The sequence below is a fragment of the Anabrus simplex genome, chromosome 1, assembly GCF_040414725.1.
Source record: "Anabrus simplex isolate iqAnaSimp1 chromosome 1, ASM4041472v1, whole genome shotgun sequence".
NCBI classification, from domain to species: Eukaryota; Metazoa; Arthropoda; class Insecta; order Orthoptera; family Tettigoniidae; genus Anabrus; species Anabrus simplex.
In genome coordinates this window covers 1564878810-1564896042 of record NC_090265.1, presented here as the reverse complement: position 1 = coordinate 1564896042, position 17233 = coordinate 1564878810, and the positions used below count along the sequence as shown (strand labels likewise).

At 37.8% G+C, this 17233-nt stretch overlaps 1 protein-coding gene across 2 annotated transcripts in view; it reads right to left on the bottom strand.

Moving 5' to 3' along the window:
- The window catches only part of LOC136858527 (tRNA (34-2'-O)-methyltransferase regulator WDR6), a 274003-nt gene that overhangs the window by 195157 nt on the left and 61613 nt on the right, over positions 1-17233 (bottom strand). For both annotated transcript variants that reach the window (XM_068225586.1, XM_068225585.1), the window contains exon 4: positions 9248-9389. In XM_068225586.1, coding sequence (XP_068081687.1) covers positions 9248-9389 — 142 coding nt within the window. The remainder of the gene's footprint in view (positions 1-9247; positions 9390-17233) is intronic.

Genomic DNA, 17233 nt, shown 5'->3' with positions numbered 1-17233 from the left:
GGCCATGTTCGCAAATACTAAGACGTGCTACAAGCAGAAGATAATTGTGGTAATTAATGTTTAACGGTACATAATCATCCTATCTTAACACTAACTAAAAATGAGAAAATGAAAGACTTATGACCTTTCAAAGAATGAAGGTATTACCAAAAGAAAGGGAAGGTTCATGAATGGTGGTAAAAATGAAAGACCTCCTAGGACCTAAAAATCTAATACTATAGGGGTCAAAAGACAGATGATCGAGGGAGATAAGATAGGAAGGATGAAAGAGAGAAAAGTGGCACAAGTGGAAACAATACCAGACCCGGCTCGGGGAGCCATGCTTCCTGGGCTGTTCACCCCTTTTAGTCCATTCTTATGTAATGATAAAATATTGATTTTAACATCCCCCTATCTATTTTTACGTTTTTTTTAGGTGCAGAAGTTCTTTTAAGTGCCAGAACAACTACTGGCACAAGGCTGACACTAGAATACCATAGAATACCACCGCACTGAGCAGGGATCAGACTCGCAACTTGAGCTCTATTGTCAGAGTTATTGACTTTTATGACAAGCAGGGGATTCCTTCAATATACAGCACGTGTCCTCCTCTGTAACACTTCCCTGATCTCCATCTTCCCTCTGATCTACCTGCAGTGACTCATACAGATTCCTCACCAATACCTCACCTGAACCAAATGCCTAAGGAAAACCTTTAGTCCTCGTTTTCTTTGACCTTAAAGCATTAGCCCACCTGTCTTCCACAACTTCTCCCCTTCCTTCCCCTCCCTCTTGCCTACCTACCGTATCCCGTACATTGATTGAGAGAGGCCTATTTTCATCCCTGTCCTCCATAACAAGTCCAATTATCTCCCTCAAATTCGCTATCTCTTCCCTCATCTTCCTTAGTTTCCACTCACACCCACAGTCCTTACACCTGCACCTCTCACCCATTCTTTTATCTCTGCAAAGAAATGTCAAATAATATGGAAATGTTAACAGAAATGAAATAGCGTATTCTACAAATAGAAGTACAATAAAACCTCGATTATCCGTCCCTTGATTAACTGTTCTGCAGATTATCCATCGCCTGAAAAAGTAATCTCAATTTTTTAAAAGCAAAACTGAATGAGTGGACTCTTGAGGTTAATAACAATAATGATGATAATAATAATTTTACTGGTTTTACGTGCCACTAACCACTTTGACAGTTTTCGGGGATCCCAAGGAGCCGAAATTTTGTCTCGCAGGAGCACCTTCAAATGCCACCAGACTAAGCCAGGATTGAACCTGTCACGTAGGGGTCAAAAGGCCATCACCTCAACCACCTTAGCCACTCAGGTCGTCTCTTGATGTCAGATATCTTGACACAGTATTCTGTTTTGGAGCCACTGTACACTGACTCTCCGGTTCATGAGTCCATGATCATAACATAACTACTGTACGTACATGCGCATAGACCGGCAATCTGCACTAAAGACACGACTTCATACATGTTTTACTATGTAATTTTATGTTGTGTAAAATTAACTCTTACAAAAGAGAGGGATGCTATTCGAATTCAACAGTCGCAAACTTTATTATCCATTTAATTACTGACAAATAATATAATGTGCCCTCCCAGCCCACAGAGCATAAGGTACCGTATGCTGGTCATTTCTACTTCAGATCAATACCTAAAACTTAATTTTGATAGCGTGAAACATCTCTGAGCACATATTTTTTGTCTCGTTCTCTGTCAAGGTTAATTATTTTCACCACTTAGGCTACTGCATTGTAAATATTTCACACGGCACAGGAATCGGAAACCAGCTTAGCGGTACGTCAAAGTCAACCTCCTGCTATTTATGGACAGGTAGGCTACATCCTGTAGTGCAAAGCAAGGAAAGGTGAGTGTGACTGATAAAGTTGAACATTTATTTTCTGTTCGAACAGGTAAGAAATATTGAGATCGAAATCTCCTGCAAAGAGAAAACTTGTAGTTTTAACCGTTGAAAATAAAGTGAATATAATTGAACAGTTAAAGAAAGGTGAACTAGTCACAAATTTAGCATCAGAATTCAGTGTTGGTGTGACAACAGTGCGAGATTCAATGAAGAATAAAGACATAGTATTGCGGTTTGCGGCGTGAGTTCTGACAGTTCGCATGGACTCGCTAAAAGACAAACAATGGAAGCATCATCCTTAAAAGAACTGGATGCTGCATTATTCACGTGGCTTCAGCAAAAGCGAGGCAAAGTTGTGCCTATTAGTGGTCCTATATTTAGAAGGCAGGCACAAATTTTTCATGAAAAGATGGGGCTCTGAGGGTCCTCACAAAAGTCTAACGTTTGGCTATAGAGATTTAAGGACAGACGGCATTTGAGAATTAAACATCGAAAGAGAAAAACTAAGTGGTGACAATTGTGCAACAGAAAACTTTAGATACGAGTTTAAACACGTAATTGAGAGAAACAAGTTTTTCCTAAGCCGATGAATCTGGACTTTATTCAAAGTGCTTACCCAGTAAAATGGAAGTTGTCATTAAATACTATATTAAAAATTTTTAAGTTAAAAATACCCCAATAGTGGCAAATGGTTTGACAATCTGGGACCAACTCAAATAGAAGAACCTCAAAGAAATAGAAAAATTAAAAGCAAGATTCAAAGTATTACACCTTCATGCCTGACATTATGTATTCACCAGAGAACCCTTCTACACTGAGGATTTGAGATATAAGCTATTCCTACCATCAACAGATGCATACCAGGGTCTACTTCAAGAAATGCAAGGTAAAAGGGAAGAAGTATTTTCTGGAATTTATGCTACAAATGCAATGATTAATAATGGATAAAAGCCAATTATGCACTGAGACGCATCATGACATGCTTTGCGGTTCATGGTTTTCATTACTGTATCTGCATGAGAGATAACTACCATCAACTGGACGAACTATGCATATGTGCAAACTTTGTGGTAACCAATGCGACATGTATATGTATGCGCAGAGAAATGTGTCTGATGAAATTCTGTGAAAGTGTTTAAGATTTAAGATTACGTACCCTACTCTACTAGGAATAAGGCTAACTATACAAATGTATACCTACACTAAATACATACAGTTATAGAGAGATTATTATTACAACTACTTGCAAACAAAAAGAGCGAGCAAGATACTGTCTACTAAGAATAGTTATGCTACCATTCTAAACTGCAGTTAAGCCTATCCTAATTACAACAAGAGAGTTCTAGTAAGAACTAAATGTCTAGATATATTTCCCCTACTACACAAATATTTTGCAGTAATAAAATATGCACACTAATCTCTAATCAAAATAACTACACCACAATCATTCTAAACTGCGTTCAGACATATCCTAATTACAAAGGGTTATTATTATGCCCAAACTGAAATGAAAATTGCAAGTTCTTAATGCACAACTATGTTTTTTACACCAAAATTTCCATAAAAAAACTCTAGCAATTTTGTAAGGCGATCAAGGATTTTAAACTCACTCCATCTCATATCACATGCTCGTTCGACATCAAAGACATGTACACTAACATCCCAACAGAAGAAACTATCAAGGTCATTAAAACATATCTGTTAGAACACAAACATATTAGTGTACCAGAGATAGAAGACTTCAGATCGTTCTTAAATTTGTATTTAATCACAACTATTTCTCCTTTAACAACAAAATATACCAACAGGACGGCCTCTCCATGGGAGCTCCGGCTTCAGGCATCCTAGCCAACATATATTTAGACCACCTAGAACATTTTCGGATTGTAGGCCATATTGGTTAAAATATGTTGTTGATACATATGCAATAATAAACAAAGATTTTCATGATAGTGACACCAGGATGTCGTATTAATTCACCTTATCCCCTAACGTTTTAGTTGTGGGCTAATCGCCATTGAAATTCATGTCCTATAATCCTAATTTTCTTCAAACCATCTTTCTTTCTCTTCCCTCACTATTTCTGGTTTATTTAATTCATATACTCTCCGAGCTTAACGCTCAATGTCTTGGTTTAACCTTATGGAAAGAAAAGTTCCTTGTATGTGCTGCCCTCTCTACGGAGAGTTCGTACTGCGTAGCTCCGCCCACTAACCAATAAGAGCTTTCTGTGTTGAGAGCTTATCATTACCCATCCTGCCGGGCGAGAGTCACCATTAAGGTGTTGTGACTTGAAGGAGATGGATCATCTGTGTGCCATATGTCTCATGTTGGAGCGGATTCCGGCCTGTGTAATGGATAACAGATAAGGAACAGAAGTGAGAGGGCTCTTTCTCTCGCCCTCCGTATGACTGAAGTGTTCAACATCTTCCTCATGGTAGTGTCCCCAGACTGTATGGATTATTTATTTTTCTTAAATTTGATCATCATCTATGTGAGTATTAAAATGGTGCTATGGCATCATCTCTACTTTAGCAGAATTCCTTCTGGGCCTTAATGAACAGGAACTTCTTTCGGCATCCATCTATTTTGAGAACTTAAATGTATAGTGTGGCGTGCTGGACTTCTTATAGCATTCCGTATTTATATCTCAGCTTTAAAAAGTTACTAACGTGTATAAAATATCATTCGGGTTTGTTGTAAACATAAATTCACATATAGAGGTCTCCATGCTATTGGTCGTGTACTGTAGGTGCACTGTGATATTGGTCTGGGGTGAAGCTAAAATTATGTAAAAATTTGAAAGATAGTGTAATATTTTATTAATGGTTGTTACCAAATCACCCCACTAGGTAAAGTTTTGAACCACTTGAGTTCTAAACAAGAGGACAGAAATTTTATTTTATTTTCTCTGTCTTCAATTTTTTTTCTTTGTGCTTTCCTTTGTTTTTACTTGTAAAATTTGGTTTTGCTCCTTCGTAGTTATGGCCATTGTTACCGTTGTAAATTCTGGTAATGGCTTTTGGTTCATGGCGTGTGTGCGTTGCTATGACGACTTGTGATTATTATTGCTGTTGTTGATCCTAATTAATGATGATAATTCCCTTCTCGGAGACTATCAACCTAGTGTGACAATTCTATTTAACTGTACGATTTCCCCTTGCTCTTATGGAATTTTTAGCAAGTTATTAATCAATTAATTTCTTTTTAAATCTGGATACTTATTAATCCTGTGTGAGATTGCTCCTCTGTTCGTGTTCCTTAGTTTGAGTGGCAGTCGTTTGTGATAATTATAATCTGGACTGTCGATAGCCGTTCCTGTTGGAGAGAACTCCGTGGTTAAGGAAGTAAAATGTTAAAGGAAAGGTAATAAACAAAAGAATTATTTAATTTACCCTGTTCCTCTGGTATGCTGAGGCTTCTAAAAATATTAACTTAAGTTATGCCTAGTTCATTTTCCTTATTGCGTTTGTCGACCACAATTTGTAATCTTAACTTTCCGTTTGGTGCTTTAACTTAATTTACTATTTGTTTCTCTTTTAATTTTTCCTAGGTGGACGTTTTCCCTGGACCCAAATATAAAGTTCACGGTGGAAGAAGAAGAAGAAGAATAATAAGAAGAAGAAGGAGGAGGATCGCTTAACTTCTTGGACATTAAAACAACCCAGACAGCAAACCAATTTCAGTTTGGAATACACAGGAAAGCTAAATTTACGCCAACTACAATTAAAAATAGTTCTCTACATCCTGATTCGCACAAGAAATCCGCATATCATAGTTTTGTCAATAGAGCCTATGAAACCCCTATGACTGAAAAAAAAAAAGGAAAAAAGAGATTGCTTACATTCGTAAACAAGCCTTGTTCAAGGGCTTTAGCCTTAGAGTCATCAATAAAATAATCACTAAGCGCAAATATAAACAACAAATAAACCTGATACAACAGTCAGACAAAACAAAGAAGTACGTAAAGTTCACATACAATAATCCTAAAATTTATGCACTTGCAAACCTATTCAAGAAACACAATATCAAAATAGCTTTTCAACGAACAACAGTAATAAACATACATTTCTTTTAACCATAACACAGTTAACAAACACAAAGAGGAAGAATATCAGGAGTCAGGTACATGTAAGTTAACATGCAACCAATGTAGGAGCTCATACGTGGGACAGTCAGGGAGAAACTTTTTAATAAGATATCATGAACATGTTAATGCTGAGAAACACAGGAAATTCTCCACAATGGGGACTCACATGAAAGAAACGAGACATAAATTTACTGACATTCAACAAGACCTCGAAATCATCAGAAGGGTAAATAAAAGAAAACTCATGAACAATCTGGAAAATATCCATATCTTTCTCGAGAATAAGGACCGAAATTTAAACGACATGAATGAACAAGGAAACCCCCTTTATGAACACATACTTAAATACAAGGAACTATTAAATAGAAACAAACGTGTTCAGCAAACAAAACCAACAAGTATGACACCATGATGTCACAACTAAAACTCCCCTCCCCCCCGAGAAACGGCTGATGACACGCCCTTGCCTCCCCTTCCCTCACCAGATCACATTACCAAGCAGGCACTGGCACACCGCTACTTCACCAGGTTGAGGAAAGTAGATACAGACCAACACCCAGGACAGTGAGAATAGTAAGGACGTACACCAAGTATTGCTTAGGGAAGAATATTCCCAACACATCCTAACTTCTGAACACAAGTCAACATGAAAAATTCAAAACAAAAATACATTTAATGACATTCACATGTTTTTTGCCAGTTACAGATCGTGTGCAAGCTACCCATTTAGACAAATTTGAACACACTGAAACTCCCAACAAAACAGTGTATCCTCCGAAGGCAAATAAGTTAAAGCAACCTAAACAACCTAGTTTACGAGCCTTTAGAACAAGTACTAAAGGAACTTCAAAAGAAGTTTTTCATACCTCATGATAAGAAGCTGGACACTCAAAGGAAAACAACATCCAATACACTCCAACTATGCTCAGTGAAAAGTGGACCAATATTTTTAAGCACATTCACATATTTTATAAGACATTTTAAGCTATTTTAACTACCAGTAAGTATTTTTAATATGTTAGATGCTAAGTATCACTAAGCAACCACCTTCAATTCTGCATAATCCACACACAAACCCCTCCCCACAACACTACCTTCCTCTGTCAATTAGTTTATAAATTTTTAATTTCCCATGGGATATTTTTTAAGACTGACTAAAGAAAACACATGTGCGTACTTTTAATGTATTATCACCTAAGCTTCTGTTTGTACAGCTGATGATGACTGTAAAGCAGTTGAATCATGTACTGTATTTGTTAATTTTCTTATAGATTTGCCATAGGCAAAGAATAAAAAAATATTGATTAGGCTGAAAAACATTATTGTGATTATCACGAGAAGTTTTATTGAAGTGTTCACTCAAACTATACTGCTGAAAGTCCAAGTACTATTTTTACTGAAGAAAATAACTAAGTCCGTAGTACTGTTTCACATAGAAGAAATTTCAAGTACTATTTTCAATGAAAAAAATAACTAAGTCCCTAGTACTGTTTCACATAGAATATAATTATGTCTTAAGACATGAAGAGTTTTATGCAGAACTTCATATCGAACCCAACAACTGACTGGTATAGCTGCAGATAGTAGACTGAATGATGTGTGTGATTTGGAGGCAGCTTATACAGCTAGGAACTGCAGCCAGCGGGATATGTCATGCCAATTGTATCAGTTTCTAAATGCTTTAATAGCTTCAGTAATAATGTTCCTATTGTCATCTAACTTGGAGGTCTTATAAACTTTAATGAGGTGCATACACTGCCGTTGTCTACTTCCTTGAATTTCAATTATTAGTGGAGATATAAAATAGGATAGAATATCAGCTTATCCCAGGTGATGTGTAGTCATGCGCTGAAATCTATATATATATATATATATATATAAAACAACTTGTCCTGACTGACTGATTCATCACCGCCGAGCCAAAACTACTGGACATAAAGAAATGAAATTTTGGGAATACATTCATATTAAGATGTAGGTGCATGCTAAGAGAGGATTATTGGATATTCCGTCGCTAAGGGGGTGAAAAGGGGGGTGAAATTTTTAAATGAGTGTATCTATATCTCAAAACTTTAAAAGTTTACAGATGTAAAAATTGGTATTTAGAATCTAGAATCTTAAAAATAAGGGAACACGTATTTTTTTGTTTTCAGGAAATCCCAATAGGAGGGGTGAAAAAGGGTGAAACAGGGGTTGAATGCCTTTAATCAGGATACCGGTACTTATATCTCAGAAACTGAAGATATTACAGACCTGAAAATTGGTACTTTTGATCTCTTTTAAAAATAAAGAAACACATATTTTTTTGTTTTTGGCAAATCCAATTAATCGGAGGGTGAAAAGGGGGGTTAATATTTAAAATGAGTGTATCTATATCTCAAAACTTTGAAAGTTAACAGATGTAAAAATTGGCATTTAAAATCTTCATTAAAAGTAAAGAAACACGTATTTTTTGTTTTCGGAAAATCCCAATAGGAGGGGTGAAAAGAGATGGAAAAGGGGGACGCCCTCTTATATAGGGCTTCCGATAAGTTCACCCGCATACACCCCAGCGTCAGTGGGTAGGGTCTGACACATCCCACTCTGATGAGTCTAGTGTCAGACCTAAGACGAAACGCTGGTTAATAGAGCAAACGCCTGAAAAGCCTTACATCTGATCTGTTTTTTGACATGCTCTATTGGTGGAAAAATATCTAATTCCCTCCTTAGGAACTTGGGAACTTAGAATTTCCATTCGGTATCATTCCACGAGCAATTTCAAGGTTGAACTTGTATTTTAAAGGAGGGCACTGTAGGTTCTGAGATAGCCTTCTTCTCATTGTCAACCTCCGGTGGCAGGTCTGAATTCAATTCAAAACTCACGACTGGATCTAGTATGTAGCCAGTTTTTGAGTCGGCTTTAAAGGCTATGATGTCTATTCGCCTTGTGCTTCCTTGTATACTGTTCACACCAGATCATTATAAACACTAATAATAATGTTGATGGTTTTGCACCCCACTAACTACTTTTCCAGTTTTTGGAGATACTGAGGTGGCAGAATTTTATCCTGCAGGAGTTTCTTTTACGTGCCGTTAAAACTACCAACATTAGGCCTACATATTTTAGCAACCTAAAATATCACCAAACTGAGCTGCGATAGAACCTGCCGAGTTTGAACTCATTCTAAACCGTCTTTATGGAGCTGAGATTCCTAGTCAGTACCAACAACAGGAACAAAATTTACCATCACTATTCCATAACCAGTCTGTTTATATCCCCGAAAAACAGTTCTATACTCTGAATAATACGCACCTGATGTCCTCTAAGTCGATATAACACAGGGCTATCTCCCATCTCCTGTGGAACTGGTGTCCAAACAATGACTTCTCGAAACACGGTGCCCCCCAAAACAGTCAAATGTTCCCAAGTTTCACCAGCAAGTAATGCGCTGTATCTGATATGTGTTCAGGAGAAACAGAAAATTTCTTCCAATAACTCTAAAAATACTTTTTTCTTTTGCCATCTTTTAATGCAAAAGTTTACTAATATAGCAGAGTCCCAATTATCTGGGCTATACCAATCGAGAGCAATTTGGATAAGTATAGGTCATTCAGAAGAAGAAAGCTAAATACCTTTTTTTTTAATGTTCATATATTATTAAAGGGTCCCAGTAATGTAACTACTCACATTCATAATAATTCATAATACAGTACTGTAAAAACATTGACTTCAGAAACATTGTTACAGTATTGTACAGAACAGAACTGACATTAAATAATGTTCATACTGTGCAGTTTAAAAAAAAACTCTTTCTCAGTAGTAGATGACTACCGTGTCTTGAAAAAATTGTTCATTGTTGCTGAACCTCATACATGGTTCTTTTCCTCGATGCAATATTTCTCCACCTCCTTAGTAGAATTAAATCATCAGCTATTGCAGTGGTACATATAAGTTAGGATATTTGTTTAGAAAGGTTATAGGGAGGTACATTCAGCAAAACAGGGTGGCCTATGGAGTGGTGATAAGGGTACAGGGAACTGGACGTCAAGTAGGGATGACATAAAAATGTTAGTGCTCAACTGTATAAGTATTGTAAAGAAAGGAATAGAATTAAGTAATTTGATAGATATATACTTACCAGATATTGTAATAGGAGTTGAATCATGGCTGAGAAATGATATAATGGATGCAGAAATATTCTCACGGAACTGGAATGTGTATCGCAGAGATAGGATAGGAATGGTAGGAGGGGGAGTATTCATTCTGGTGAAAGAAGAATTTGTAAGCTACAAAAAACTTAAAGATGACAAAAATTAAATTCTAGGTGTAAGGCTCATTTCTAAAGATAATAGGCAACTTGATGTCTTTGGAGTGTACACACCGGGAGAGAGTAGCGCTGACGCTCATTCAGAATGATTTGATAAGATAATCAGCCATGTGAGAAACCGATATGGAAAGGAACGTGATAGTAGCGGGTGATCTCAATATACCAAAATGTCAATTGAGAAGGTAATGCGAACAACAGGAAGCATGACCAACAAATGGCAAATAAGTTAATATGGGAAGGGCAGCTGATTCAGAAAGTGATGGAACCAACTAGAGGGAAGAATATTCTGGATGCGGTGCTGGTAATATCAGATGAGCTCTATAGAGAAACCAAAGTAATAGATGGCATTAGTGATCACAAAGCTGTTTTTGTCGTAGTTAAAACTATATGTGAAAGAAAGGAAGGTATTAAAATTAGGACTATTAGGCAGTACCACATGGCTGATAAAACAGGCATGAGGGAGTTTTATAAAAAGTAACTATGATCGGTGGAAAACAGTAAATAAATATGTAAACAGACTCTGGGAGGTTTTTTTTTTTTTTTTTGCTAGGGGCTTTATGTCGCACCGACACAGATAGGTCTTATGGTGACGATGGGATAGGAAAGGCCTAGGAGTTGGAAGGAAGCGGCCGTGGCCTTAATTAAGGTACAGCCCCAGCATTTGCCTGGTGTGAAAATGGGGAAACCACGGAAAACCATTTTCAGGGCTGCCGATAGTGGGATTCGAACCTACTATCTCCCGGATGCAAGCTCACAGCCGCGCACCTCTACACGCACGGCCAACTCGCCCGGTGGGGAGGGGTTTAAAGCAATTGTTGAGGAATGTGAAAATAGATTTGTACCTTTAAAGGTGGTAAGGAATGGTAAAGATCCACTATATTATAACAGAGAAGTAAGGAGACTAAGAAGAAGGTGCAGGTTGGAACAAAATAGAGTTAGAAATGGCTGTGGAAGTAAGGAGAAATTGAAGGAATTTACTAGGAAATTGAATCTAGCAAAGAAGTCGGCTAAGGATAACGTGATGGCAAACATTATGGGCGGTCATACAAATTTTAGTGAAAAATTGAAGAGTATGTATAGGTAGGTACATTAAAACAGAAACAAGTTCCAAGAAGGACATTCCAGGAATAATTAATGAACAAGGGGAGTGTACATGCGAGGATCTTCGAAAAGCAGAAGTATTCAGTCATCAGTATGTAAAGATTGTTGGTTACAAGGATAATATCCAGATAGAGGAGGTGACTAATTCTAAAGAAGTATTAAAATTTACCTATGATAACAGTGACATTTACAGCAAGATACAAAAGTTGAAAACTAGAAAAGCGGCTGGAATTGACAAGATTTCTGGGGATATACTAAAGACAATTGGTTGGGATATAGTAACTTATGTGAAGCACCTGTTGGTTACTGTTTGCATGAAGGAGCTATACCAAATGAATGGAGAGTTGCTAAAGTAGTCCCTGTGTATAAAAGAAAGGGTGATAGACATAAAGCTGAAAATTACAGGCAAGTTAGTCTGACATGCATTGCATGTAAGCTTTGGGAAAGCATTCTTTCTGATTATATTAGACATGTTTGCCAAATTAATAACTGGTTTGATAGAAGGCAGTTTGAGTTTAGGAAAGGTTATTCCACTGAAGCCCAACTTGAATTCAGGAGGTCAAATGAACTGTACAGCACCTGACCTATCTAAGGCATTTGATAGGGTAGATCATGGGAGACTACTGGCAAGAATGAGTGCAACTGAACTAGACAAAAGAGTGACTGAATGGGTGGCTATATTTCTAGAAAACAGAACTCAGAGAATTAGAGTAGGCGAAGCTTTATCTGTCCCTGTAATAATTAAGAGCGGAATTCCTCAAGGCATTATTACTGGACCTTTATGTTGTCTAATATATATATATATATATATATATATCAATGATATGTGTAAAGAAGTGAAATCAGAGATAAGGCCTTTTGCAGACGATGTTATTCTGCACAGATTAATAAATAAGTTACAAGATTGTAAGCAACTGCAAAATGACCTCGATAATGTTGTGAGATGGACAGTAGACAATGGTATGATGATAAACGGGGTTAAAAGTCAGGTCATGAGTTTCACAAATAGGAAAAGTCCTCTCAGTTTTAATTACTGCGTTGATGGGGTGAAAGTTCCTTTTGGGGATCATTGTATCTAGGTGTTAATATAAGGAAAGATCTTCATTGGGGCAATCACATAAATATTATTGTAAATAAAGGGTACAGATCTCTGCACATGGTTATGAGGGTACTTAGGGGTTGTAGTAAGTATGTTAATGAGAGGGCATATAAGTCTCTGGTAAGACCCCAAGTAGAGTATGGTTTCAGCGTATGGGACCCGCACCAGGATTACTCGATTCAAGAACTGGAAAAAATCCAAAGAAAAGCACCTCAATTTGTTCTGGGTGATTACCAACAAAAGAGTGGCATTACAAAAATGTTGCAAAATTTGGGCTGGGAAGACTTGGGAGAAAGGAGAAGAGGTGCTCGACTAAGTGGCATGTACTTGCTAAAGTAATTGTTTATTGTTCATCCACCTATTCAATACATTAAACTCATTAAAAAAAATTAGGATTTTATCCTTATTATATTAGATGAAAACGCAACATGTTTCGCCTCACTTTGGAAGCATCATCAGCCATTGTATCTCGTCAAGATTAAATCAGGCACCTGATTTAAAGTTAAATTATAAGTTACCAAGATTATAAAACTATACACTTAAAAATTGGATAAGCGGTCATTATATAAGAATTGAAATGTAAAATTATGGTAATGTGTTGAATTAACAAAATATAGCAATAGCTATGATTAAAAATTGATTGTGTCAAATGTACTTAATATAATGATAATATGGTAACAATATTACATAATGTTAAGAGCTGTTGCACTTTTCCAGTATAATTATAAGAAAACACATTCCAGCTATGATATCAGTTGGCAATATTATTAAAATTGTATATAAATAATAACGTTAAAACGAACAGATAACAGCTCAGCGGTCTAAGAGACTTTCAACACACACTCAACACTCCGTCCACTCATAACATCTATCAAAAGTCTATTGTTCCCTTTCGACTGATTCGCTTGTATCAGCACGTTCCAACATCAACAAGCTATACCAATTGCACCTTTATTTCTCCGTCAACACTCTACAATGATGGAAGATGGCCCAACTGAGTTCATGACAACTTTAATTATATTGTTTGATGTTTAAAATTAATTCTTGGACCATTCTCCAAGGACTAAGCCAAATGCTAATACTATAGTCTATAATCTATCAGCTTCATTGTCCATATTGATAATTTAAGCACACAAGTATGTGAGCTTAAATGCTATTACTTCAACCATACATATACAATGCATGTTAAATTATTAACCTCTCGAACCCACGACTCTAACCAGATGATTTTATATTTTTAACGTTAATATTTATATATAAGATTTTAATAATATTGCCAACTGATATCATAGTTGGAATGTATTTTCTTACAATCATACTGAAAAAGTGCAACAGCTCTTAAAATTATGTAATATTGTTACCATATTATCATTACATTAAGTACATTTGACACAATCAATTTTTAATCATGGCTATTGCTATATTTTGTTAATTCAATACATTACCGTAATTTTACATTTCAATTCTTTTATAATGACCGCTTATCCAATTTTTAAGTGTATAGATGTATAATCTCACGTCCGTAGGTATTTTTTTGCTAGTTGCTTTACGCCGCACCGACACAGACAGGTCTTATGGCGACAATGGACAGGAAAGACCTAGGAACGGGAAGGAAGCGGCCGTGGCCTTAATTAAGGTACAGTCCCAGCATTCGCCTGGTGTGAAAATGGGAAACCACGCCATAGGTATTACCTCAAATTACCCTACACGTGACCCCTGGGTGGTGTTAAACGAGTAACAGCATTAAAGGTGACATGCAATATGCCCAGAAACATAACAAGTAATGGTTCTTCTCAGAACCATCAAACTAGATGCGAGAAAAAACCAGTCCGCATAATGCAAGTTAATATTGAAGGCATAAGTTCTGCCAAATGCGAGTATCTTGTCAATCTGTACAAGCCTCCATGTGTGAATTGGGGTCCTACAGTACTGCCGGCTTTTGATCACCCTTCAACTTCAACAGCCATCACACAAACTGGTGGTATGACAATGTGGATGTGAATGGGGAGTCTGTAGTTCTATGGGCAGAAACTAACAATATGCAATTGGTTTTTGATGTAAAAGACAAGGGAACCTTCCACTCCGTATGCTGGAACAAGGATTACAACCCAGACTTGACATTCGTGTCTAAGATCAACTAGACCAATCACTCAACACCACTTACACTGTTCTGTCCAACTTCCCAAACAGTCAACACCGACCTGTTATGGTGGAAATCGGTTTGAAAATTCCCCTTGTAAACTCAATGCCCTTACCCAGATGGAACTTTCAACGAGCCAGCTGGGATGGATTCACAAAAGACCTTGACTCCAGCCTAGCTGCAGAGAATTTTCAGCCGACAGCAAATAACTATGACGAATTTGTTAAACTAGTTATCAAAACTGCTAAGTCCAACATTCCTAGGGGTTACAGAAAGGAATATGTTCCTGGAAGGAATAAAGATACTGAAACTTTATACCAAGAATACCAAAGTTCTGGAAATCAAACAGTGGGCTCACAGCTACTCCACTCTTTAAATACGAGCAGAAGAGAGAAATGGGAAGCTACACTCAAAGAAATGAAGAACTTCTCAAAGTCAAGCACGAAAGATTGGAGAATCTTGAATGGGCTAACTGGCAAGCAACACCCCAAAAAGCCGCATCCTAAACTGACATTATTGCCAACAGGATCGTAGACCTCACAAGGACAAAGAGGGACAAGACTCATACCAGAACAGTAAAATGTAACCTTTCTAAACTCAAGCACAGTGCCCCGAGAAACGAGCCGCTTTCCAGACCCTTTTCCACAGTGGAAGTAGAAAATGCAATTAAACAACTGAAAATCGGCATGGCTGCTGGTCCCAACAATATCTATAATGAATTTATTAAGAACATGAGCCTGCATTGTATATACTGGCTCAATTCTCTCTTCACTTACATACTCCAAGAGAACAAATTGCCCAGACAATTCAAACTCTCAAAAGTTATAGCCATTGTCAAACCTGGCAAACCTGAGGACAGCCCCAAATTTCATAGACCAACAGCACTGCACAGTTGCATATTCAAGCTACTTGAACAAATCCTCCTAACCAGAATAGCTAGCTCCATTCATTGAAGCTGTTACTCCTCCTGAACAAGCTGAATTCAGACATGGCCGCAGCTGCACCGATCAAGTTCTTGCCCTAACTACACATATTGAAGCTGGTTTTCAAGGGAAACTAAAATCAACAGCTGATTTCATCAACTTGACAGGTACATATGACACTGTTTGGTGGCAGGGACTGATCTACAAACTACGAGGACGGTTTGAAAAGTTCTCAGAATCACCACTAGATGTCAGTGCTAGAGCAACGAGGTTCCCGCGCAATATTCACACATCCTTTGTGAGTGAACACGTGGCGCGTCAGTGCTCTAGCTGCAGGAGTGTGGTAGTGACGACTCTTTGTTGTTTTTCCCGCGTAGTGATTTGTGATAATGGAAAAAACTGAGATTCGAGCAGTGATTAAATACTTTGTAAAGAAAGGTATGAAAGCAAAGGAAATTCATGCCGACTTTCAGAACACACTGGGGGACTCTGCTCCTTCATTTTCAACTGTTGCCAAGTGGACCAGCGAGTTTAAATTTGGTCGGGAGAGCTTGGATGATGATCTGCATAGTGGATGGCCAAAAAATGTTACGACCCCAGAATTTATCGCAAAAGTGCATAAAATGGTCATGGAGGATCGTCGACTGAAAGTGCGGGAGATTGCTGAAGCTGTAGGGATGTCTTTTGAACGGGTATATTATATTTTACCCGAAGAATTGGGTATGAAAAAATTATCCACAAGATGGATGCCGTGGCTCTTGACATTGGACAATAAACGCACCAGATTGGAAATGTCCGAACAAAGTCTGGCCCATTTTCAGTGCAACCAACAAGAATTTTTGCGCCGGTCTGTGACTACAGATGAAACTTGGGTCCACTACTATACCCCAGAGACAAAACAGCAGCCAAAGCAGTGGAAACATGTTGATTCACCACCACCAAAGAAAGCAAAGGCAGTGTGTTCAGCCGGAAAGGTCATGGCCTCATTTTCTGGAATGCAAAAGGCATTCTGCTGATAGATTATCTTCCTACTGGCCAAACAATTATGGGGCAATACTATGCAAACCTCCTAGACCAACTACAGGAAAAGATACGTGAAACAAGGCCTGGTTTGGCAAGGAAAAAGGTCATCTTTCATCAGGACAACGCTCCGCCGCACACAAGTGTTACTGCCATGGCAAAACTTCATGAACTGGGGTACAAATTGTTGCCACATCCACCTTATTCACCTAATTTGGCACCATCAGACTTTCATCTATTCCCCAAGCTGAAAATTTTCCTCGGTGGATGGAGATTTTCTACAAGGGAAGAACTGACAGCCGAATTGGAGAGGTATTTTGCAGGCCTGGAGGAATCTCATTTTTGAGATGGGATCAAGGCATTGGAACATCGCTGGACCAAATGCATTAGTCTACAGTGTTTCTAGGCAACACTAAAAGCCACAAACGAAAACTAATAACAGTTTACCACAGGGATCTGTTTTAGCACCACTGCTATTCAATTTGTACATTCATGACCTACCAACCACAACATCAACTAAGTTCATATATGCTGATGACATTGCATTGGTAGCACAGAGTAATAACTTTGAAAACGGTGAACAAATCCTTACGGAGGACCTCAAGAAGATGTCAACTTTCTTTAAGACCTGAAGATTGATCCCCAGCCCAACAAAAACTGAAGTCTCTTGTTTCCATCTAGCGAATCG